At 43.0% G+C, this 24959-nt stretch overlaps 1 protein-coding gene across 6 annotated transcripts in view; it reads left to right on the forward strand.

Moving 5' to 3' along the window:
- Positions 1–24959, forward strand: part of LOC126184724 (centromere protein J) — a 259648-nt gene that overhangs the window by 82806 nt on the left and 151883 nt on the right. For all 6 annotated transcript variants that reach the window (XM_049927255.1, XM_049927253.1, XM_049927257.1 and 3 more), the window contains 3 exons: positions 6866–7053; positions 7128–7225; positions 7315–7932. In XM_049927255.1, coding sequence (XP_049783212.1) covers positions 6960–7053; positions 7128–7225; positions 7315–7932 — 810 coding nt within the window. In that variant the 5' untranslated portion in view covers positions 6866–6959. The remainder of the gene's footprint in view (positions 1–6865; positions 7054–7127; positions 7226–7314; positions 7933–24959) is intronic.

The following is a 24959-nucleotide window of genomic DNA, read 5'->3' on the forward strand; positions in this document are numbered from 1 at the left end:
AAAAAACTGAAGCACTCATTTCAGTTAATTCAAATTTTGTTTAGTATATCACATCATGACTATATCGCCCATTTTAATGTATTGGTAAGAAACTGATGTCTGTGGTGTCGTTGCCATTCAGTCTGTGAAGTCTGTAATGCATGTCCTTTGCTCAAGAGGAAAGACATTGTTCATCTCACTACATGCATAAATTCACATTCAGCGAGGGCACTGATAACCATGCCATTGGGTGCACTGAAATCAAATCACGATTGTCACATAACCTGTAGATGTCTCTTTGTAGATCTTGGAACTCTTACGTTCATTTCCAGGTACATTTAATCATATTGGTTTTTGGTGATAATAACCGAACTTTGATTTTCAAAAGTTCATGACAACACAGAAAAGTAATTTTCATGTGGATATTACCTGGTTTTCTTCGAGTCAGAGTGCGGTCCTGTTTTGTCATGTTGTGGGCTTCAATGAGCTCTCATCTTACATAAAACAATAAGCTGAAAACCTTTACAAATTCAAAGTCAAATTAAATGCATATCTTACTATCCACCTCTACAAATTGTCTAATCATCTGAATTAAAGTTCTGAATGCGTCTGTTAGCTTCACTATAAGTAGCAGTCTTCATTGTAAACACATGCCTATACTTCCAGAACAGATACGGGGTGTATCAAAAAGAATCATCCGGTTTGGCACATATATATTTCTGAAACTAATAAACATATATAACGAATTTCATTTTGTGATGAACATGAAAATCAAAGTTTTGTTCATAGGTGTTCAATATGTCCCCTTGAGATGCCTGGTATATGTCAATGTGGTATTCAAATTGTTCTCACTGTGCAGTGAGCGTGTCTTGAGTTACAGCTCCCACAGTTGCTGTTAAGCGATGTCTTAATTCATTCAATGTTGTTGGTAATGGAGGCACATAAACAGAGTCTTTTATAAACCCCCACAAGAAATAATCACACACAGTCAGGTTCGGTGACCTTGGAGGCCAGTAATGTAGAGCTTGAATCATTTGGTCCAGTGCAACCAGTCCATTGTTCAGTAATTGTTTGATTTAAAAATTCCTGCATTTCCAGTTGCCAGTGTGGCGGTACCCCATCCTGTTGGTAAATGAAGTTGTTTGAGTCGGGCTCCAATTGTGGGAAAAGAAAGTTCTCAAGCATATTGAGATATGTTCTGTAACAGTGTTCTCGGCAAAGAAAAATGGATCACACACCATTTCCCATGGAACTGCACAAAACACATTAAATTTTGGAGAGTCCCACTCGTGTTGTTAAACTACATGTGGTTGTTCCGCACCCCATATTCTCACATTATGACAGTTCACCTATCCATTTAAATGGAATGTTGTGTTGCCACTAAACACTAAGTGTGTAAGAAAACTGTCATCCTTCACCTTGCCAAGGATGAAATTATGGAACTCCATGTGTTGTTGATTGTCACCTTCATGAATAGCTTGTAGTAGCTGAATTTTGTATGGTTTCATGTGTAGACGTTGATGCATCACATGCCAGATGGACATCAGGGGCATGCTGAGCTGTTGAGCTGCATGGTAAATGGATTTCTGCGGACTCCTTGTGAAACTGTGGCAGATGTGGTCGATGTTGGTGTCACACAGTTTGGGACGGCCCAGCAATTTGCCGTTACACAAGCAACCTGTTTCTCGGAATTGTTCATGCCATCATCTAATACTCTGTGCTGTAGGTGGATCCACACCATATCTAGTACGAAAGTTGCGCTTAACAGTTGTCACTGACCTGCACGGCACAGAACGTAGAACACAAAACCCTTTCTGGTGTCCTGACACCATTTTTTTAGAACTGAGCTGGAAGCACACTGCTGCTACCTAGCCTGTAAAACTTGAGAGTTTACTCTTTCCAACAGTACGTTGTTCAGATGCGTATCTGAGATAAAATAATACACTCCTGGAAATGGAAAAAAGAACACATTGACACCGGTGTGTCAGACCCACCATACTTGCTTCGGACACTGCGAGAGGGCTGTACAAGCAATGATCACACGCACGGCACAGCGGACACACCAGGAACCGCGGTGTTGGCCGTCGAATGGCGCTAGCTGCGCAGCAATTGTGCACCGCCGCCGTCAGTGTCAGCCAGTTTGCCGTGGCATACGGAGCTCCATCGCAGTCTTTAACACTGGTAGCATGCCGCGACAGCGTGGACGTGAACCGTATGTGCAGTTGACGGACTTTGAGCGAGGGCGTATAGTGGGCATGCGGGAGGCCGGGTGGACGTACCGCCGAATTGCTCAACACGTGGGGCGTGAGGTCTCCACAGTACATCGATGTTGTCGCCAGTGGTTGGCGGAAGGTGCACGTGCCCGTCGACCTGGGACCGGACCGCAGCGACGCACGGATGCACGCCAAGACCGTAGGATCCTACGCAGTGCCATAGGGGACCACACCGCCACTTCCCAGCAAATTAGGGACACTGTTGCTCCTGGGGTATCGGCGAGGACCATTCGCAACCGTCTCCATGAAGCTGGGCTACGGTCCCGCACACCGTTAGGCCGTCTTCCGCTCACGCCCCAACATCGTGCAGCCCGCCTCCAGTGGTGTCGCGACAGGCGTGAATGGAGGGACGAATGGAGACGTGTCGTCTTCAGCGATGAGAGTCGCTTCTGCCTTGGTGCCAATGATGGTCGTATGCGTGTTTGGCGCCGTGTAGGTGAGCGCCACAATCAGGACTGTATACGACCGAGGCACACAGGGCCAACACCCGGCATCATGGTGTGGGGAGCGATCTCCTACACTGGCCGTACACCACTGGTGATCATCGAGGGGACACTGAATAGTGCACGGTACATCCAAACCGTCATCGAACCCATCGTTCTACCATTCCTAGACCGGCAAGGGAACTTGCTGTTCCAACAGGACAATGCACGTCCGCATGTATCCCGTGCCACCCAACGTGCTCTAGAAGGTGTAAGTCAACTACCCTGGCCAGCAAGATCTCCGGATCTGTCCCCCATTGAGCATGTTTGGGACTGGATGAAGTGTCGTCTCACGCGGTCTGCACGTCCAGCACGAACGCTGGTCCAACTGAGGCGCCAGGTGGAAATGGCATGGCAAGCCGTTCCACAGGACTACATCCAGCATCTCTACGATCGTCTCCATGGGAGAATAGCAGCCTGCATTGCTGCGAAAGGTGGATATACACTGTACTAGTGCCGACATTGTGCATGCTCTGTTGCCTGTGTCTATGTGCCTGTGGTTCTGTCAGTGTGATCATGTGATGTATCTGACCCCAGGAATGTATCAATAAAGTTTCCCCTTCCTGGGACAATGAATTCACGGTGTTCTTATTTCAATTTCCAGGAGTGTAGTTATAATTTTTTTTAAATCGGATGATTCTTTTTGATACACCCTGTATAACTGCATATTTTATGAAAAATATAAATGTGAGCAAGAAGATATTAAACTAGCAGTAGGAGGCCAACAACATGTGTTTAACATAACCAATAAAGCAATGTTTCTTTAAGCAGCAGCTTTCCTGTAACTTTGCTTTGTTGAACTTAACTTCAACCACAAATAGCGCACAGAAGCTTAATAATATTTAATTATTAATGCAGTCTCTTGCTTCCACACCCCTGACGAGTCTCCTTCATGATGGGATGTATGCAATGTGGTAGACAAATGAACAGATGAACACTCTTTTGTTAATTGTTTCTTCTGTTGTTCAAATAAACAATTAGTTAGTTACCTGGTTACATTAATAGTATTTATCATTCCACTATTGTATGACACTTTGATATACAAGGTAATTATAATTAAACTTTCAAACCACTGTAGAAATAACACCACTGGTCAGAATGATGTCAAATTGCAACGGAATATTATCAGAGAAGGGGAAAAACATATGGCAGAAGAAAAATAAATAGTTACAAAATGTAGCACTAGGTGGCACTGTAAGCATCATAATGTACGAGGTGCATTCAAGTTCTAAGGCCTCCGATTTTTTTTCTAATTAACTACTCACCCGAAATCGATGAAACTGGCATTACTTCTCGACGTAATCGCCCTGCAGATGTACACATTTTTCACAACGCTGACGCCATGATTCCATGGCAGCAGCGAAGGCTTCTTTAGGAGTCTGTTTTGACCACTGGAAAATTGCTGAGGCAATAGCAGCACGGCTGGTGAATGTGTGGCCACGGAGAGTGTCTTTCATTGTTGGAAAAAGCCAAAAGTCACTAGGAGCCAGGTCAAGTGAGTAGGGAGCATGACGAATCACTTCAAAGTTGTTATCACGAAGAAACTGTTGCGTAACGTTAGCTCGATGTGCGGGTGCGTTGTCTTGGTGAAACAGCACACGCGCAGCCCTTCCCGGACGTTTTTGTTGCAGTGCAGGAAGGAATTTGTTCTTCAAAACATTTTCGTAGGATGCACCTGTTACCGTAGTGCCCTTTGGAACGCAATGGGTAAGGATTACGCCCTCGCTGTCCCAGAACATGGACACCATCATTTTTTCAGCATTTGTGGCACCCACCTGGATGACACTTTTCGCATTTTCAGGTCATCATGCAGGATTGTGTGCACAGAACCCACAGAAATGCCAACTCTGGAGGCGATCTGTTCAACAGTCATTCGGCGATCCCCCAAAACAATTCTCTCCACTTTCTCGATCATGTCGTCAGACCGGCTTGTGCGAGCCCGAGGTTGTTTCGGTTTGTTGTCACACGATGTTCTGCCTTCATTAAACTGTCGCACCCACGAACCCACTTTCGACACATCCATAACTCCATCACCACATGTCTCCTTCAACTGTCAATGAATTTCAATTGGTTTCACACCACGCCAATTCAGAAAACAAATGATTGCACGCTGTTCAAGTAAGGAAAACATCACCATTTTAAGTATTTAAAACAGTTCTCATTCTCGCCGCTGGCGGTAAAATTCCATCTGCCGTACGGTGCTGCCATCTCTGGGACGTATGGACAATGAATGCGGCCTCATTTTAAAACAATGTGCATGTTTCTATCTCTTTCCAGTCCGGAGAAAAAATCGTACAACAATGTCTAAGGTGTAAGTCTGACGTTAAATAACTGGACTGCTCAGTGTGCATGGGTGTACAGGTGTGATACTGTTAAGTTATATAAGCCCATCCACCACAGCAAGGTCATATAACATTGAATGGGAAAAATTGGTTTTTAATTGTCCTGAGGCCAAAAACCACATAAAAAGCATCAATCAAAATCTAATTGGATTATCAATTTCCATGTGACTGGCCCAAAGCACATTAAATATGCTGTCTACCATTTTCTGCAACAAGTTAAAATCAAGAAACGGCATGTTCCATAACTGAACGAAGTGTTTCCAGGGTCACGTTCAGAATGTGTTGCGCAGTGTGTGCCTTCAATGCAGCTAAGTTTGCAATCGGAACACTGAACACAACATCTTTTAGATAGCCCCACAGCCAGAAGTCACACAGATTAAGATCAGGTGATCGGGTCGGCCAGGCTGTAGGGAAATGGCAGCTGATAATTTTAGCATTTCCAAAATGGCGCTTTAGCAGTTGCTTAACTGGATTTTCAATGTGTGGAGGTGTGCCATCTCGCGTAAAAATGATCCCTCCACACATCCACCCTGTTGGAGAGCTGAAATGGCATGGTTGCGCAAAAGACATTTCTAGCGCTTACCAGTGATAGTACAGGTAATAGGACATGAAGCACCTGTATCCTTGAAAAAATATGACCCTATGATAAATGATGCCGTAAACCTGCACTACACAGTGACTTTTTCAGGATGAAGTGATACTGGTTGATTTGCATGTGGATTTTCCATTGCACATATTCGACAATTCTGTGTACTGACATGCTGTCAGATGGAAGTAGGCTTCGTCTGTCAACAAAATCTTCCACAGCCAATCGTTGTCCACTTCCATGCGAGCAAGAAATTCTAAAGCAAAGAAAGATGGCAGGTCAACAGGAAGCAACTTGTGCACATGGTTAATTTTGAATGAATAGCAAAGAAGGATGTGCTCACGGGTATGTCCAATGTTCGGGCAATTCTCCGTGTACTACACGTTTGCACACCACCACTCCTCTCCTCTTACATGCTGTGACCACTGTTTCCACTGACGTCGAATCAATTAGTTTCCTCCCTCTGCTGCGCAGGGTAGCCTCAAGGTTTGAGGTGCCTTGCCATGGTTCATGCGGCTCCCCCCGTCGGAGGTTTGAGTCCCCCCCCCGTGTGTGTGTGTGTGTGTGTGTGTGTGTGTGTGTGTGTGTTTTGTCCTCGGCGTACGTTAGATTAAGTAGTGTGTAAGCCTAGGGACTGATGACCTCAGCAGTTTGGTCCCATAGGAAGTTAACACAAATTTCCTCCCTCTACTAGGTTGCACACCAAAAGAAACCATCTTTCAATTTTCCGAATCATTTTCTCCAGACCCACGGCAGTCATCGGGCCAATGCCTTGTTTCAAACCCTTCAGTGTTTGTGCACACGTCGCTCTGCCGAAGTTCCAGTCATCATTCTTGTAATACAGCTTTACAAGCAGAGCGCGATCCTGCATTGAGACAGTCATGGCGAACGTCACAGGCACGAAAGGAATAAAAGCCATGTACTGGCATGTTTGTACTAACTTCAGTGGGGCATGCGCATGACAGATGTTTTCATTTACATATTCTGACACACACAGCACCATCTATTGATCAATTTTCACACTATTTTTTTTCTTCTTCCATACGTTTTTCCCCTTCTCTGATAATATTCTGTTGCAATTTGGCATCATTCTGATCGGTGGTGTTATTTCTATAGCATTTTGAAAGTTTGATTTTAATTATAATCACCCTATATTTTGTATGTGAAAAAAAGACTTTGAACTGAAAACAATCATTGTTGCAGATGCAGCTAGGAAGTCAAGGGAAAAAAGTGAATCAGTAGAGAAGAAGCAAAAGAAATTTTAAGATTTTTGTGTACGAAGTTAGTCTTGCAAAGAATGGCTCAAGTTAAGATCTCCAATTTAGTGCAACAGAATGGGCCCAGACCTTTGCCTAGAAAAAGCAAAATGTTAAGAAATACACAGGATACAGGCAAGTAACATGTCGTTTGAAGTTAACAGTTGATATTTAGCAACAACACGTTTTTTTAACATGTGTCTTTACAGATGGAAACAATGGACATAGACTGAGAGTGGGAAATGCTCAAGGTGCAAGATTTAACTTACATTTATTGCAGAGATCTTCAGACAATAGAGGTTTACCAGTAAGTTGATAGCTGCAAATTAATTATACAAAGTTACTCCAAGCATTTGTGTTAGTTTTGTTTAAGGATGTAAATATTTTCTCCCACAGGAAGGAATTGCCCCTGTCAAATCCTTTGATGAAACTCCCATCACTGTGACAAATAAATCTTTTAGTCAGCTTCTTGAAGAGAAACTATCTGACACATTACCGGCAAATACTGCTTCTTCACAGCTTAGCAAACCGAAGAAGTCTTTCCTGAAGAAGGGTGAAGGGTTGGCAAAATTTCGGCCAAAGCAATCGTCTTGCCCCAGTTCTGTGCCAAAGTGCTCAGTAGTTGACTGTCATGTACAAAATAAGGATAAAAATGATGTAATAAAAAATGTTACAGGAGATCATGAACAACGAATTGTAAAAACCTTCTTACGTAAGGGTTCTGGTTTGAAAAGATTTCGTTTGAAACCTATTACAGGGAGCAGAAAGAATTTATATCGAAGTAGAAAAAATAGTAACCTTGAAGCAAATAACTGTAGTGAACGCACAAATTGGAATCCAAATTCTAACAATATTTCTGCTAAAACATTGGGACAGGTCACAACAGATAAGGATACACAGCAGGAGGATCATCAGTTAGACACCCATCAAGCTGTTAATGGATATTCGTCTGAAGGAACTGAGAAGGAGTATGATGGACCATCTTTCACTCTGATGCATGAGGATAAAATCCAGGTATAATTTATTTATTTTTTTATTTATTTCGTAATGATGATGTCATACAACACCATAATAGTGGTGTGAAGTAGTCACTAAAGAAATGATTCTGAGTGTGTTGTTTGTGAGAGACTGAACATTAGTCTTAATCTTACTCTGTTGACCATTGTTTTTATATGTTTTCATTATCATGTGAGAGATGATGATAAACTTCAGACTAGGCTTGGGAAAATGTTTTATTGAACCAAGTAATACATTTAAATGCTGCACTCATGAAATTAATCCCTGTGAGTTTAATGCAATTCTCTCTTCATGTTTTCCATGCTTCTAAATTATACTTTTGCTTCCCCTGACAACAGCCCTGATAATTACTTCCTATAATAGTCTCTAGGATCCCGAAATTGTGCTATAGAGTTAATTTAATTGTAGAAAAAAATTTCACAGACGGTCTGAATCTGGAGAGTAGGGGATAAGGGTTCTTAAGAGGACTGTAGTGCCTGTTTGGACTAAAAGCTGCTTGATGTTAATGATTTTATAACTGGAAGATTTGTCATAGTGAAGGACCAACATACTTCAAAATCATTAATGTGGTCACTGTGGAGATAGGTTAGTGACACTTGTTGAAGACCAATCCTATTGCCAGTCTCTGTGCTGAGCCTTGCAAAGTGACACTTGCTATGTGGTGTCATCCCCTCATAATACACTAGGCATTCAACCTGTTGACAATTTCACTCACTTGAACCCCTTACCGTTTTTTTGCCCCACAGTGAGTTGCACCTTCACAAACTGACGAGTCTAGGGACTGTGGAATTGGCATGAAGTGGGCCTAGTGACCCTTGGTGCAGCCCTAATTACTGTTAAAACCTGAGGGTGGAGCCAGTCATTACCATGGTTATTGGGGGGGGGGGGGGGAGGGGGGGGGGGGGGAGGGAGGGGGGGGAGGGAGAGAGAGAGAGAGAGAGAGAGAGAGAGAGAGAGAGAGAGAGAGAGAGAGAGAGAGAGAGAGAGGTTTTGGGGTTCTCAATGTTCAGAAATGGGTCACAGTTTTATAATATTTTAGATGGGGATGGTAACTCCATTGGGTGCTTTATGGTTTTCCTGGAAACAGTCTTAAAGATTTCTTTACAAAATGGATTTGCACTTCATGACATTTATCTTGAGGGAACTAGAGCAGATGAGAAATATGAAAATTGTGAAATGCCTCACCTGTTCTGACACCCAAAATGTCCTTTGGTTTGTTCAGTACTGCAGACAAGCAAGTGTAAGCAATCCAAGAGTCCCTTCTCTGCCTACAGAGGAAGGGTGCCCTGCTGGCTTCCAGGGCAAGTGAGAATTTGGGGAGATAAGACATCAGATGAAGCAGATATACAGGGTGTTACAAAAAGGTACGGCCAAACTTTCAGGAAACATTCCTCACACACAAATAAAGACAAGGTGTTATGTGGACATGTGTCCGGAGATGCTTAGTTTCCATGTTAGAGCTCATTTCAGTTTCATCAGTATGTACTGTACTTCCTAGATTCACCGCCAGTTGGCCCAATTGAAGGAAGGTAGTGTTGACTTCAGTGCTTGTGTTGACATGCGACTCATTGCTCTACAGTACTAGCATCAAGCACATCAGTACGTAGCATCAACAGGTTAGTGTTCATCACGAACGTGGTTTTGCAGTCAGTGCAATGTTAACAAATGCGTAGTTGGCAGATGCCCATTTGATGTATGGAGTAGCACGGGGCAATAGCTGTGGCGCGGTACGTTTGTATCGAGACAGATTTCCAGAACGAAGGTGTCCCAACAGGAAGACGTTCGAAGCAATTGATCGGCGTCTTAGGGAGCACGGATAATTCCAGCCTATGACTCGTGACTGGGGAAGACCTAGAACGGCGAGGACACCTGAAATGGACGAGGCAATTCTTCGTGCAGTTGACGATAACCCTAATCTCAGCGTCAGAGAAGTTGCTGCCGTACAAGGTAACGTTGACCATGTCACTGTATGGAGAGTGCTACGGGAGAACCAGTTGTTTCCGTACCATGTACAGCGTGTGCAGGCACTATCAGCAGCTGATTGGCCTCCACGGGTACACTTCTGCGAATGGTTCATGTGTCAATCCTCATTTCAGCGCAAATGTTCTTTTTACGGATGAGGCTTCATTTCAACGTGATCAAATTGTAAATTTTCACAATCAACATGTGTGGGCGACGAGAATCCGCACGCAAATGTGCAATCACGTCATCAACACAGATTTTCTGTGAACGTTTGGGCAGGCATTGTTGGTGATGTCTTGATTGGGCCCCATGTTCTTCCACCTACGCTCAATGGAGCACGTTATCATGATTTCATACGGGATACTCTACCTATGCTGCTAGAACATGTGCCTTTACAAGTAAGACACAACATGTGGTTCATGCACGATGGAGCTCCTGCACATTTCAGTCGAAGTGTTCGTACGCTTCTCTACAACAGATTCGGTGACCGATGGATTGGTAGAGGTGGACCAATTCCATGGCCTCCACACTCTCCTGACCTCAACCCTCTTGACTTTCATTTATGGGGGCATTTGAAAGCTCTTGTCTACGCAACCCCGGTACCAAATGTAGAGACTCTTCGTGCTCGTATTGTGGATGGCTGTGATACAATACGCCATTCTCCAGGGCTGCATCAGCGCATCAGGGATTCCATGCAATGGAGGGTGGATGCATGTATCGTCGCTAACGGAGGACATTTTGAACATTTCCTGTAACAAAGTGTTTGAAGTCACGCTGGTATATTCTGTTGCTGTGTGTTTCCATTCCATGATTAATGTGATTTGAAGAGAAGTAATAAAATGAGCTTTAACAAGGAAAGTAAGCGTTTCCGGACACATGTCCACATAACATATTTTCTTTCTTTGTGTGTGAGGAATGTTTCCTGAAAGTTAGGCCATACCTTTTTGTAACACCCTGTATACCATTGGAAGATGATGTCATAATACAAATATCTGGATAATCTTCAAAATTAGTGTCCCCCAATCAAATGAAAATTCATTTCGTACTATGTGACAATGTAAAAAGAGTAGCTGCTGCTTACCACATAAATAAGAATAACCCAACTGAACTCATGCTCTTTAGTTTATATAACATCAGTAAATGGATTTTTTCAAAACATTCTATTGCTTTATACAAGAATGAGTATTTATTTTATGTACTTATTTTCTTGTGTTTTGTGGGACCATTTGCGCCAAAACTATTTAGTCATAGTATGAGACAATACATAAGTAATTCACAAAGTGCTTGTTTAAAAACAAAAGATGAAACAAGAAATTTGTGCTAGTATATGTACATGAGTAATACAAGAAAGTGAAAGGCTCTGGTAAGTGTTAAAATAATAATGTGTATTTGATATCAGTGAGACTTAACATCATTTGCTGTAGCATCAGAAACATCCTATAGGACAAACACAAACAATTCATAAACATAAGAGAATCTATACTGTTTAACAGTGCTTTGATATCAGAAGAACAGCGAATATGATTTGTCACCTTGTAAAAATGGGAATCTCGTCTGTTGAATGCTTTGTGGTTTGCATATGCTGAACGAAAGACATGTTGTTGGTGCACCTTAAGCTGTAGTAATGATAGTATTCTAATTACTTAACTTTAACAGGCTTGACCCATCGACAGTGATACCTAATACATAGAAAGCTGATGACAGGATGTCAATGATGAAGATGTTCATGCTTACGCAACTCATCCCCTTTGTTGTACAATGATAAGTGATTGGTTTTTTTTCTTTTTTTTAACCAAATAATGTTTGTGTTCTTCTAATGTCGTGTATTAGATGCCACTGAATAGTGGCCATGCTTGATACTAGTTTGCTAAATAAAGTGTAGTCATTCATCTATATCTACATCTACATCTACGTCTACTTACATACTGTGCAAGTCACCACATGGTGTATGGTTGAGGGTATCCTGTACCACTACTAGTCATTTCCTTTCCTGCTCCACTCACAAATAGAGAGAGGGAAAACTGACTGTCTGTGTGATTCTGAATGAGCCCTAATTTCTCTAATCTTACCGTTATGGTCCTTTTATGAAATTTATGTTAGTGGCAGTAGAATCCTTCGGCAATCAGCCACAAATGCAGATTCTCTATATTTCCTCAATAGTGGTCTACGAAAAGAAACATTGTCTTATCTCCAGTCATTCCCATCTGAGTTCCCAAAGCATCTCCCCTAATGCTTGCATGTTGGTCGCACCTAGCACTAACAAATCTAGCAGCCCACCTCTGGGGGATTTCATCTCAAATCATAGAGGTCAAGAGTGAATGTGTCACATCACTATTTCAAAGTTAGCTGAAAAAAATACATGTTGAAGTTCCACATGATACCTCTCCAAAAACTACAATATTTTGATTTTCTGATGATTTGTTAAAATGCTACGGACCTCTGTAAATAAGAGTATTTGTGAAAATGGTGTAATAAAGGGGAAAATGGAAAAATTGTAATAAAGAAACCAGAAGTGATATAGATCTGAATTTATGTTCAATAAATACTTCGTTCCCAATACTATGCGACATGATTAATACATACATACTTCTGAGCATTTTTAACCTATGGAAATTCGTAACTTTTTGCAAATTTCAAATTTGTTTTGAAAATATGAATAGTCCCGGGATGTTAACTGTCTTGAGAAATGATCAAGTGGAAGGACTGCTAACTATCAGCTGTGGCATTAATGCAGGAAATTCTTAAACTATCAAAATATTTTACAAAAGATGAAAAATCTGAAATTATTTGGTTGTTTAGAAATTATTTTCTTTAAAAGCCCTGTCCTAAATTTTCTAAAAATTTCATGGTACGTTAGTTGGTCATTGTACTTAGGGAATGTACAATCAGAGTGGGCAATACTTGCCTGTACAAAATGCGAGAAAATTTTTACGTAGACATAGCTGTACTCTCAAGATCAAAAAATCATGGACACTTAAATATTTAAATTGATCACTGATTTTAAGTAAATGTCATGCACAACCGGTATTTCTGAATCAAAATAATTACTTTACGAGGTTATAAGTGAGTGGGAAAACAATTCATAATTTTGTTCAAAAACATTTTATAACAAAAATGAGATACAGAATATTTGTACCCATTTTTCTTTTTATGATATTGTTCACAAATTATTACTGTCTTCTGTAATTACATTCCATGAATTAAAATTCCCTACAATGTAACAATCAACACCGCACTGTTAAATCCCCCCCCCCCCCCTTCATCTAAACTCATTGAACTTATATAGCTGAGCTGAATTTACATATGGACAAGGATGATTCAACAAGAGCACTACTTGGGAAATGAGAGCTGCAAACTGATCTTTTGATGATGGTCATTTGACAGCATTAGCGGGACCCTGAAGTGTCATAAAGGAGACAGTTATATCTTGCAGCTCACAAGAAACACTTATCTGTCCCACCCACCACTGATTGTCATACAACACACAAGAAATAAAGTGGCTCACTGCAGAGTCTTCTAATGTGTACTGTGGTATCTGCATTTCACACACAGTAACAGGATGCATTTTGTGGAGAACCGTTCTTGCAGTATATGTGCCACTCTGGGATTCAACCCAGTAGTGACTTGATTGAATGTCTACCATAGGCTTCATAGCAGACCACTCCTTGCTCTTTTTTCAAATGAAATTCCGTTAATGTACTTTCATTCAGAATTAAGAGTTCCGTGTTTGATACTAATGTTGATATGGTGTGTACAGGTCCAGTAGTATCTCATAGCATCAACAGCTTCATGCTGGAGATTAAATCTTGTTGCAAGATCTTTACAGAGGCCTTCTACCCCCTCACATGCACTTTTTTTCATGACCTGTTGCTGAAAATATGTATTTTTTCTTAATTCCTGTATTACAGTGTTGAACAAGCTCATAAAGCTGAAAGTGGTTTTAAAACAAGGTGCTGCACTATCAGTTGTGTGCACATGTTAGGAATTGCATTGCCTCTTGATGCTACATCAGTTATCGTGCTGACAGCGTAGCATGCATGTGCACTGTCGTGAATGAGATCATCACTGACGGTAGCAAAACTGTGTGATGTTCCAAGGAAGTCAGAAACACTTCGTTCTGTAAAGCAAAAGACCAGTTCTCAGCAAAGTCGAAATGAAGAAGTAATGTGTCAGTATTCTGGGATGTGGCTGATTTTACTTCTGCTGTGGCCTGTCTCTGACTCCTCCTGATATGATGGTGAACTATTCCTTTCATGACATAATGCCTAGCCTCTGTAACAAACTTCGCTGGCTCTACGGTCTTCTTTACCGACCCTCCTCCCACCCACAATGTGTAAGTTGTTACATCATTATCAGTATCCTGAAGGTGTAATGCTTAAACAGTCATCACTCAGCACTAGGATACATTGCATATTCCTACAACCAACATTTATCTTGTGGCTTTTGACACATACAGAAAAGCAGCAGGTCCGTCTCTGCGTGTTTCTTTACTGTGTCACTGCTTATGGCGAAATAAACAAGTTTCAAATTAGTGCAGTAAATACATGTGCATACTTCCTTCACTTCCTGGCATTTTACCCATTTTGGTTATAAGTAGTAGAATTTTGAGAGACCAGTTTTTAAATTTGGGTTCTCCTTTTTCATTAGGAGATATGCTTCTGCTATTGATCTTATATATCTTTTTAACTTTTTCACCATTTTCACTAACAGAGATAACATCATCCTGGTTGTGACTTTGCCTGCTGCAATCTTTGTCATCACATAGGTAATATTCCAGAGCAACAGTATGCATATCATCTTGCAAAGGATGTCCACAGTAAGAAATGGGCATGCCCAAGTACCTTTCTCATTCCTTATTTTATGAGTTTTTGAAATCAAATAATGTGAGGAAGTGAGTATGTACTTCTGTATCTGCTGCTTGGAGTAGCTACCTGGTATCAGTGTTAGTAACTGCACCTTCTCAGTATATGTGGCTGCTGCGATAGCAACATTTAGGTTTTGAAACCACACATCACATTTCATGCACATACCAGTATCTTCAGATTCTGCACCATGTGCATCTACATTATACACTTCACAAAGTTTTGAAGATGATGTGTGGGTAAAACTTGATTCAATTTCTTCCACTTTTCTTTTTACATGCTGTTTTCTTCTTGTGCTTCTTACCTTCCCTGGACATTTAAGGGGGGGGGGGGGGGGGATATAGTAGGGGCTGCACATTCAACGCATCAACTACTTCACACCCATGAATATAAACATCTGCACTGTCTTCGTCAGTTTCACATTCGGGGGACTATGATCGTTCAGGTGGGTTATCACTAAATTTCTGCTTGTAGTGAGTGTAGCTATTCCTGTACAATGGATGTGATGCTGATACCATTACTTGAGGACCAAGGTATTTCTGCAGTACTTCTGACAGGTTTCCAACAGCTGCGAAATGCTTTTCACTTTTCTGAAACACCACATTCTTGTGTCTTTTTTCATAGTCCACACATTTCAATCTTTCACTACTGTATTACATCACTGACATTATATAACAAAAAGTTCAAACCAAACACAAAATTCGATGCAGAATGGTTTATGTGCAAGTTCTCACTCATTTATTATAAACAGAAGAGCACTGGAAACAGTGTTACCAGAGTTGTACTGTTCACCCACAACCAGAACTTTATCTCACCGTGCAGTCATTCAATGGGGATGAGACTTTTTGCTTTCTGGACTAGTCTTTAATGTCCGGCTGATGTAGCTTCCCCCTCTTTGGCAACTCAAGCGAAGGTGCTGGCTACACCTTAATATACCTCACTGCCTCAGCAACACTAGCTGGCGTGCAGGCTTCACTACCCTCCTGCAGTTGTACAAAGCCCTGCTTCTGTCCTGTCTAAATTATGAGAGTCTGGCATATGATTCAACATCGCCCACAGCATTGTGGTCACTAGACCCGATACACCACTGTGGGGCCCAACTTGGAACAGGAGCCTTTTGAACTAGTTCTGTAAACAGCCTTCTCATGTAGGCTGGGGTCTTTCCACTACATATCAGGTGCCAGCAACAGCTACTCAATTGTGGTATACATGTTCACAGCTCCCCTAAGTGCCCAAACTACTCTGCTCTAGACTCGAACTTCCCCACTGTCACCTCATGTCGGTGAGCAATCGTGGTCCCCCATAACATATACCCCTATCTTGAATCTGTCTTGATTTGTCCTTTGAACCGAACAATTCAGTTGACACTATAGTGTTTCGCCACATCTTCCTGGCTGTCCTCAATGCATTTCCAGGTTTGGAAGCGGTATATAGTGACTGTTTAACAGTCAATAGACGAACAGGTTTTGTATACACACATGCAAGGTGCAGTGATCTACACTTCTTGCTGAATGGCTATAGTGTCTGCACTGTTGAATTGGTGAGCATCAACTGAGCCCTTAGCCATGCTCATTGTTGCACCTGCAAGTTGCTTCTAATTTGCAGAGCCTCCCTGAGCAGCCATTTTGTTATAGCCTAGTGCTACCCTCATCACTCATTAGTCACGACTATCCATGATGTTCTTTCTGACCTCCATCAAACTGGACAGCCAGTCGTCTTTGTTTGGACCCTTGGACATGTTGGGATCTCAGGGAATGAACCTGCCAACTGCCTGGCAAAGTTGATTACCAGAATGCTGATTTTGGAAATGGGGGGGGGGGGGGGGTCTCAGAACTCGACCTTCAGTTGACTCTACACCACCATTTGTTGGATCTAAGGAACTTGTAATGGTTTGCTCTGGACTCGCTGAACTGAGGGGAATAAACTAGACCATGACGATGTGGCAGCCTTCCCTTCCCACTTCTCGCAGGGAATCCACTGTCCTTTGTTAGCTATGCATTGGCCACATTTAGCTGATCAGCAGCCACATTCTCCAATGTGGGACCTGCATTACTGCTGATGTGGTGCCACCTGATGATGGCCCACATCCTACTGAGCTGTCCAAATTTGGCTGCTTTGCAGCAATATCTTAAACTTCTTGACACGCTACCTCTGGTGTTAGCAGATAACGTAAAAGCAGCTGATCTAGTTTTACATTTCATCTGCAAAGGTGGTTTCTTCTCATCTCTGTTAGGTAGGCACTTTGGCTTCATTGACTGCCTGAGGGTTTGGAGGGACACCTCGTGCCTGCTCTCGCCCAGGGGTCCCATGGTGGTCCTTGCTTGGTGGTAGCGTCTGGCCTTTTCCCTTCCCACATTTTTATTCTCATTGTTCTTTTATGTTTACCATTTTTAATGTGTTATCTTTCCTAAACTTTCACCATCCTGTCCCTGTTGCTTGTTTCTGTGGGGTAAAGGTCTGTGAGATGGTGCTGGTGGGATGCAGAGGGTACATATCACACCAGATACCATGCTCCGGTGACCTCCAACTGCACTGGACAGAGCAGCTCACCCACGTTACCCCCTTTCACTCCTCTCTTACTTCTCCTTGGTTTTATCTCTGTCTTATTGTATCTTGCTTACACTCGAGCTTCCCAGGATTTGTCTTTTGTATCCTCCTTCTGAGGGTTATCCTGATACGATACATACTGGATGAAGTGACTGATGACATCGCAGTTTGGTCCCTTTAACTCCAACAACCAAACATTTTCCATGCTTCTGCAGCGCTAGTGTCAGTCCTAGTCGAGGGAAAGAGAGATTTTATCAAAATTCAATGAAGGCGTGGTTGAGCAATGAAATCTGGGGCCGCTGGCAGTGTGTGGGAACAGCAGACAGCCAACAGGCCAGAAAAGGTCAACATAGCACTCGCGGGCATGGAACTGCGACGGCGATATTGTATGCACGATTTGTTTTGAATGGTGCAACAACGAGGCAGGAAACTGCAGCGTAGCTTGAAGTTATTAGATGTCACGTCGGGTGAGAGTGGAGAATCTCAGTGATTGTGCGGTGGCTCTAAGGATTGCCACATACTTAAAGGAGGTAGAATGTGCGACGAAGCAAAGCGTGGAGCATAGAGTCCTGGCAGCGGAAATTAAGTGTTTTGGTTGTGGCCAGATAGGGCATATTAGGAGGCAGTGTCAGAATCAGTTGTGGTGTTACTCATGTGGGCAAATGGGTCACTGGGCGGTGAACTGCAGGAGTAAAAGTAGGGGGAAACCTCGGTGGCAGCAGCTGTTAAACTAGAACTTGATTTGGAGATATGAATTAAACAACGCCTTCAGTCACAAATTTTTCGTGTTTTATTAACTACACGATGCATTTCGGACCCTGTGGGTCCATCGTCAGGTGTACTTTGTTTTAATACGGGTTTTATTTATTCTCCTGAATGAGGTGAAATGCATATTCCTGTCACGAAAAGGTTTAATGTTAGGTTATGAATTTCGTAAGTCGAATGCAGAAAATATGTGCAAAATAATGGAAAATGAACAGTGTAAACTTACCACATAATCCAAGGAAAGCATTTTCAATGTTCTAATACCGGCAAACATTTGTTTCTCCGTCGTTTTGTCACATGTCACTTCATTCAGGATGTATATCCTAAATGTACATACTGAATGAAGTGACATGTGGTAAAACGATGGAGGAAAGAATGTTTGCCAATACTAAAACGTTGAGAATGCTTTCCTTGGATTATGTGGTAAGTTTACACTGTTCATTTTCCACTATTTTGCATGTATTTTCCGCATTCGACTTATGAAATTCATAACGTAACAGTAAACCTTTTCGTGACAGGAATATGCATTTCACCTCATTCAGGTGAAGAAATAAAACACGTACTAAAACAAAGTACACCTGACGATGGACCCACAGGGTCCGAAATGCATCATGTAGTTAATAAAACACGAAAAATTTGTGACTGAAGGCGTTATTTAATTCATACTTCCAATGTTTTGAATACAGTCACATTTTAAGCTGCAAAATATCGATAAAATTAAAGAGAACTTGATTGCTTCAACTGTCGGAGAGCAGTCCCAGTGAAATTAGGTAATGTGCTTGTAGGTGCACACACGGAATACTGCTTATTAGGCTTGGTGAACGGAACGGAACAAAGGTTTCTGGTTGACACGGGGGCACACGTGTCTGTTATTAGTCTAGACCTGGCTAGCAGGAGAAGGCTTGAATCACCACGTTATAGGTTACGTGGGGTGGGAAATAATAAAGTGGAGTCATTGGGTACGACGGTACTTCAATTCATGATCACAGGAACTAAGTTTAGTGAGCAGGTGGAGGTGTTATCATGTGTAGGTGAGGGGTATTTGGTGATTCTTGGACTGGACTTCCTTGACAAATATTGTGCGAAGACAGATCTTTGACAACAAACTGTGGAACTCGGTGGAACAATGTTTCGCATGGGGGAAATGGTTGCAAATGGACGAATGTCGCAAGGCACACTTAACATGAAGGTGATGCCAGCTAAACTGCAAATGCTTCCAGAATGAGATTTTCACTCTGCAGCGGAGTGTGCGCTGATATGAAACTTCCTGGCAGATTAAAACTGTGTGCCCGACCGAGACTCGAACTCGGGACCTTTGCCTTTCGCGGGCAAGTGCTCTACCAACTGAGCTACCGAAGCACGACTCACGCCCGGTACTCACAGCTTTACTTCTGCCAGTACCTCGTCTCCTACTTTCCAAACTTGCCCGCGAAAGGCAAAGGTCCCGAGTTCGAGTCTCGGTCGGGCACACAGTTTTAATCTGCCAGGAAGTTTCATATCAGCTCACACTCCGCTGCAGAGTGAAAATCTCATTCTGGAAACATCCCCCAGGCTGTGGCTAAGCCATGTCTTTGCAATATCCTTTCTTTCAGGAGTGCTAGTTCTGCAAGGTTCGCAGGAGAGCTTCTGTAAAGTTTGTGAATCTATCACACTTAATAAAGTATAGGAGCATGTTCGAATGTTAGAACAGCATTGGAGCAACAGGATAATGACAGTGAGCATTTCAGCCACAGGGTGTGACATTTTTTAATTTTTTTTTTCTTTTGATAGCTTTGTGGAGAATGTGGAAATGTATACCGGTGGAGGAGGTGCCAACACATCAGTTGCAAACGGCATGGATAACCAGTGTAAACAGTGTATAGGTGTAGAGTTAATGTTTTGATGTTCTCATTAGTTTTAGTCTGTAGAAAGTAAGTTTTGTGAACAAGGTATGTTTACACAGCCACATGGCACGTCTGTTTTATCTCAATTTGGGACGAATCTTTTTGAAAGGAGGGAGGTGTGTTGCGCTATAGTCAGTCCTAGTCGAGGGAAAGGGAAATTTTATCAAAATTCAATGAAGGCGCAGTTGGGCGATGAAATCTGGGGCCGCTGGCAGTGTGAGAACGGTCAACAGCCAGCAGGCCAGACAAGGTAAACGTGGCACTTGTGGGCACGGATCTGTGATGGCGGTATTGCACGCACAATTTGTTTTGAATGGTGCAACAACGGGGCAGGAAACCACAGCATTGCTTGAACTTATTGCGATGTGTGAGGCAGGGCAGTAGGCCAGAGCCAGGAGGGTGATTTGTAAGTGACTGAAGTGTGGGAATTTATCCCTGCCATGGTTTGGCTCTCTTTGCTACTATGTCAGAAGTGAGAGAAAAACCAATATAAATAGATGGAAAGTTTTAGCCGAGTGAGTGTGCCAGGTCAGTCGAGCGTCGGGACGGACCTGTGCTGGTCTACACTTACAGGGGCCAGTCTGGCAGCAATGTTAAAAGTATTTTACATAACTCATACTTCGTTTCTATGTACTTGTTCGGGCTATATTCTGCCCCCGGGGACACAACACTGGGGCGGGATGGAACGGCAGCCTGGAACTTGGAGATCACATGGTCTGCCTGAAAGAGGGCAGTGACAGCGGTCTTCAGCAGGTCCCGGAGGGGCTTGGTTCCACTCCAGTCTACGGGCCATGTTCGCTTCCCACCTGGCGTACAGGGGTCCGGGCAAGGCGTACACTGCAGCAGGCGCAGCAGTGCTGACGCGGGCCACGGACAGCGGCGGGTGTTGTCATCTGGCAAGCACTACTAGCGGCAAGTTGCAGCACTGCATCCAGGAGGGTGTGGGTTCGAGCCGGTCCTGTCCTGCTAGCAGTGGCAACCCAAGGGCTACGGGTGACCTTCGTCCCATGGTCAGACAGAGCAAGCCAAATGGTGCGGAGAGCGGCGAGGACCAGGGACTGAAGCACTCTCGGGAATCGTGGGCAGGTAGCGATGCAAGATGCAACGCATTGGCGGGGGCAACCATGCAGAGTGTGGCCGACTACCAGCTGAGTGTCCTTGATGACAACAGCAGCAGCGTCAGCATACCAGGTGTTGCTGAGCCGGTTAGACTTGTGGCACAGCTGCGGGTGGCACGACGACACTATGCTGCACCCATTGAATACTGTAAATTAGCCGAATAAAGAAATGCTACCGAATACCACTGTATCACTCTGCACTGCCCCTCAATGCTCTTGAACTGTCTTGGCCTCTTGACGAAATACTGCGTGGTGGGTCCCAGCTTCAGCTCGGCCATCCGGAGTCTCGGGTTCGACCCGCAACCTCGCAACACTTCCTCGCATTTAATGGGGAACTCCATGTTAGCAGCTTTTGACAGAATTGCTATTCATTTTTATTACTTACTGTCATGGAATGAGTATGTAATTCTGCTTTGAATGGTATTGCTTCTTTTGCCAGTAACTACGCTTTGTAGTCTTCGTGCCTAGAGCATTCTTCGTTGCAAATGGCTCAATCCATTCAAAGTGGTCCAGCACTGATTGCTTGACCACCTTAGAAAATATTCATATTCACTGGCTGAATTCCCTCAAGTTTGATGGCCTCAAAAATACTTAAAAAATTTTTTATTGGTTATCATTTAGAAACAACCACTATTTTTGTTTCAGGCCACAAGCGGTTTTTTGCATTTACAAGCATTTGTGGTTTTTTAAATTATTCAGTAATTGGTTGCCGCAGGTCTTCAAATAAAAAGCATTTAGTTCATCACACACTGGACTATAAATTAAAACCGTGATCACCTAGCTAAATGTATTCCATAGCAACTTTTAGTGGCTCAAATTTATTGGTCACATATGAAAAAATTGAGTTTTTTGAATGCTATTTTCCCAAAGGAGTAATTTCTCAGCCTTAATATTTTTTGTGCCGTTACACTACACAATATAGTTACTATTTATGAAGATTAATGGTAAGAAGTTTACACTATTTAATTTTTTCATTCTTTGGCCTGCAATATCTCAGTTAGACACCAGATAAAAATCTGAAAATCACGCACTTAATAGATCTTTATGATATCAAACTTCAGTATAAATTTCAGCTATGAGAGCCAATGGGAAGTTAAAAAAAAAAAAAAAAAAATAAATAAAAAATAAAAAAAAAAAAAAAAATTAACGAATATGAGTCCAAACTAAGTTTCTTAATACCTGCAATATCTGGACTAATGCATAAAATTATATCACTGACATAATTTAAAAATGTCTATGATCACTTTAAAATAAAATGAGCGAGCTAATTACATCATCTTGTTCTCACCTTATTTGTTTTTAGTAAATTATTCTCTGAACAACAGAGAAATTTCGTCACTCAGTTTGGGTGTTAGGTTAAAAGTTCGCCCAGTCACAGTCATAAATTCAAAGGGAGACAGCTTCTTCAGTACAATTTTAACAGGCTTCCAGAGTTGATATGTTTCAACTTTTTTTAAAGTGAGTTCCTTGGTCCTGGTGGATGGTAAAATATGACATGCACATCTTGGTTTTGACAATCAATATTATCAACTTCAGAAATCCACCACTGTTTGCCATACACACAAGCCACTATGTCCTTATTTTGAAGTGTTAGTGGTAAGTTTTCCTCACTGATGTTCAATACCAGTGAGCAAGTTACACTTGAGCAAGTTTTTTGATATACACTCCTGGAAATGGAAAAAAGAACACATTGACACCAGTGTGTCAGACCCACCATACTTGCTCCGGACACTGCGAGAGGGCTGTACAAGCAATGATCACACGCACGGCACAGCGGACACACCAGGAACCGCGGTGTTGGCCGTCGAATGGCGCTAGCTGCGCAGCATTTGTGCACCGCCGCCGTCAGTGTCAGCCAGTTTGCCGTGGCATACGGAGCTCCATCGCAGTCTTTAACACTGGTAGCATGCCGCGACAGCGTGGACGTGAACCGTATGTGCAGTTGACGGACTTTGAGCGAGGGCGTATAGTGGGCATGCGGGAGGCTGGGTGGACGTACCGCCGAATTGCTCAACACGTGGGGCGTGAGGTCTCCACAGTACATCGATGTTGTCGCCAGTGGTCGGCAGAAGGTGCACGTGCCCATCGACCTGGGACCGGACCGCAGCGACGCACGGATGCACGCCAAGACCGTAGGATCCTACGCAGTGCCGTAGGGGACCACACCGCCACTTCCCAGCAAATTAGGGACACTGTTGCTCCTGGGGTATCGGCGAGGACCATTTGCAACCGTCTCCATGAAGCTGGGCTACGGCCCCCCACACCGTTAGGCCGTCTTCCACTCACGCCCCAACATCGTGCAGCCCGCCTCCAGTGGTGTCGCGACAGGTGTGAATGGAGGGACGAATGGAGACGTGTCGTCTTCAGCGATGAGAGTCGCTTCTGCCTTGGTGCCAATGATGGTCGTATGCGTGTTTGGTGCCGTGCAGGTGAGCGCCACAATCAGGACTGCATACGACCGAGGCACACAGGGCCAACACCCGGGATCATGGTGTGGGGAGCGATCTCCTACACTGGCCGTACACCACTGGTGATCGTCGAGGGGACACTGAATAGTGCACGGTACATCCAAACCGTCATCGAACCCATCGTTCTACCATTCCTAGACCGGCAAGGGAACTTGCTGTTCCAACAGGACAATGCACGTCCGCATGTATCCCGTGCCACCCAACGTGCTCTAGAAGGTGTAAGTCAACTACCCTGGCCAGCAAGATCTCCGGATCTGTCCCCCATTGAGCATGTTTGGGACTGGATGAAGCGTCGTCTCACGCGGTCTGCACGTCCAGCACGAACGCTGGTCCAACTGAGGCGCCAGGTGGAAATGGCATGGCAAGCCGTTCCACAGGACTACATCCAGCATCTCTACGATCGTCTCCATGGGAGAATAGCAGCCTGCATTGCTGCGAAAGGTGGATATACACTGTACTAGTGCCGACATTGTGCATGCTCTGTTGCCTGTGTCTATGTGCCTGTGGTTCTGTCAGTGTGATCATGTGATGTATCTGACCCCAGGAATGTGTCAATAAAGTTTCCCCTTCCTGGGACAATGAATTCACGGTGTTCTTATTTCAATTTCCAGGAGTGTAGGTACAAAACAGTGAAAAGACTGGGTGCCTTTAATCTTCTGAGAAGTGTTGATGCTTTCTTCAAAAACATTGGCATAGAGTTCATGTATCTCCTCACATTTTGCAAAAACAGTGGTAATCCCTTTTACCAGTTCCTTACAGAATTTAAACATTTCTTCAGGTGTCAAGATCTGGCTCTCATAAGTCCGCTGCAGCCTAGCTTTTGTTGTCGGCTCACTTTGTTACGCCCTTGACACCTTTGCATGCATTCTTCTCACGGCATGATGCAAAACAGTGCCATTGTGCATAACGTCCACAGTCCTTTTTGTGAAAGGCATTGTGGCGTTGTTGTTGTGGTGGTGGTGGTGGTGGTGGTGGTGGTGGTAATAATAATAATAATAATAATAATAATAATAATAATAATAATAATAATAATAATAATATCTTCTTTCCTTTCTCAGATGTTATGACTGGTTAAAAATGGAAAGTGATGCGGATCTTGATCAAGCATGACTTCCTTTTAACTGTACGGTATATGTTGCATTGCATTTAGGAACTTTCGGGTAATTGAACATGTATCAATAATTACAGATTTCTGTAGTTGTATATATACGTTTGGATGTAGCTGTATTGCGTTGATGTACTGGTAGATATTGTATGGTATGACTCTTGTAGTTGATAGTATAATTGGTATAATGTCAACTTTATCCTGATGCCACATGGCCTTGACTTCCTCAGCCAGTTGGATGTATTTTTCAATTTTTTTTCTCCTGTTTTCTTCTGTATATTTGTTGTATTGTGTATGGATATTTCAATTAGTTG

Source organism: Schistocerca cancellata, chromosome 4 (genome assembly GCF_023864275.1).
Source record: "Schistocerca cancellata isolate TAMUIC-IGC-003103 chromosome 4, iqSchCanc2.1, whole genome shotgun sequence".
Classification (NCBI taxonomy): domain Eukaryota; kingdom Metazoa; phylum Arthropoda; class Insecta; order Orthoptera; family Acrididae; genus Schistocerca; species Schistocerca cancellata.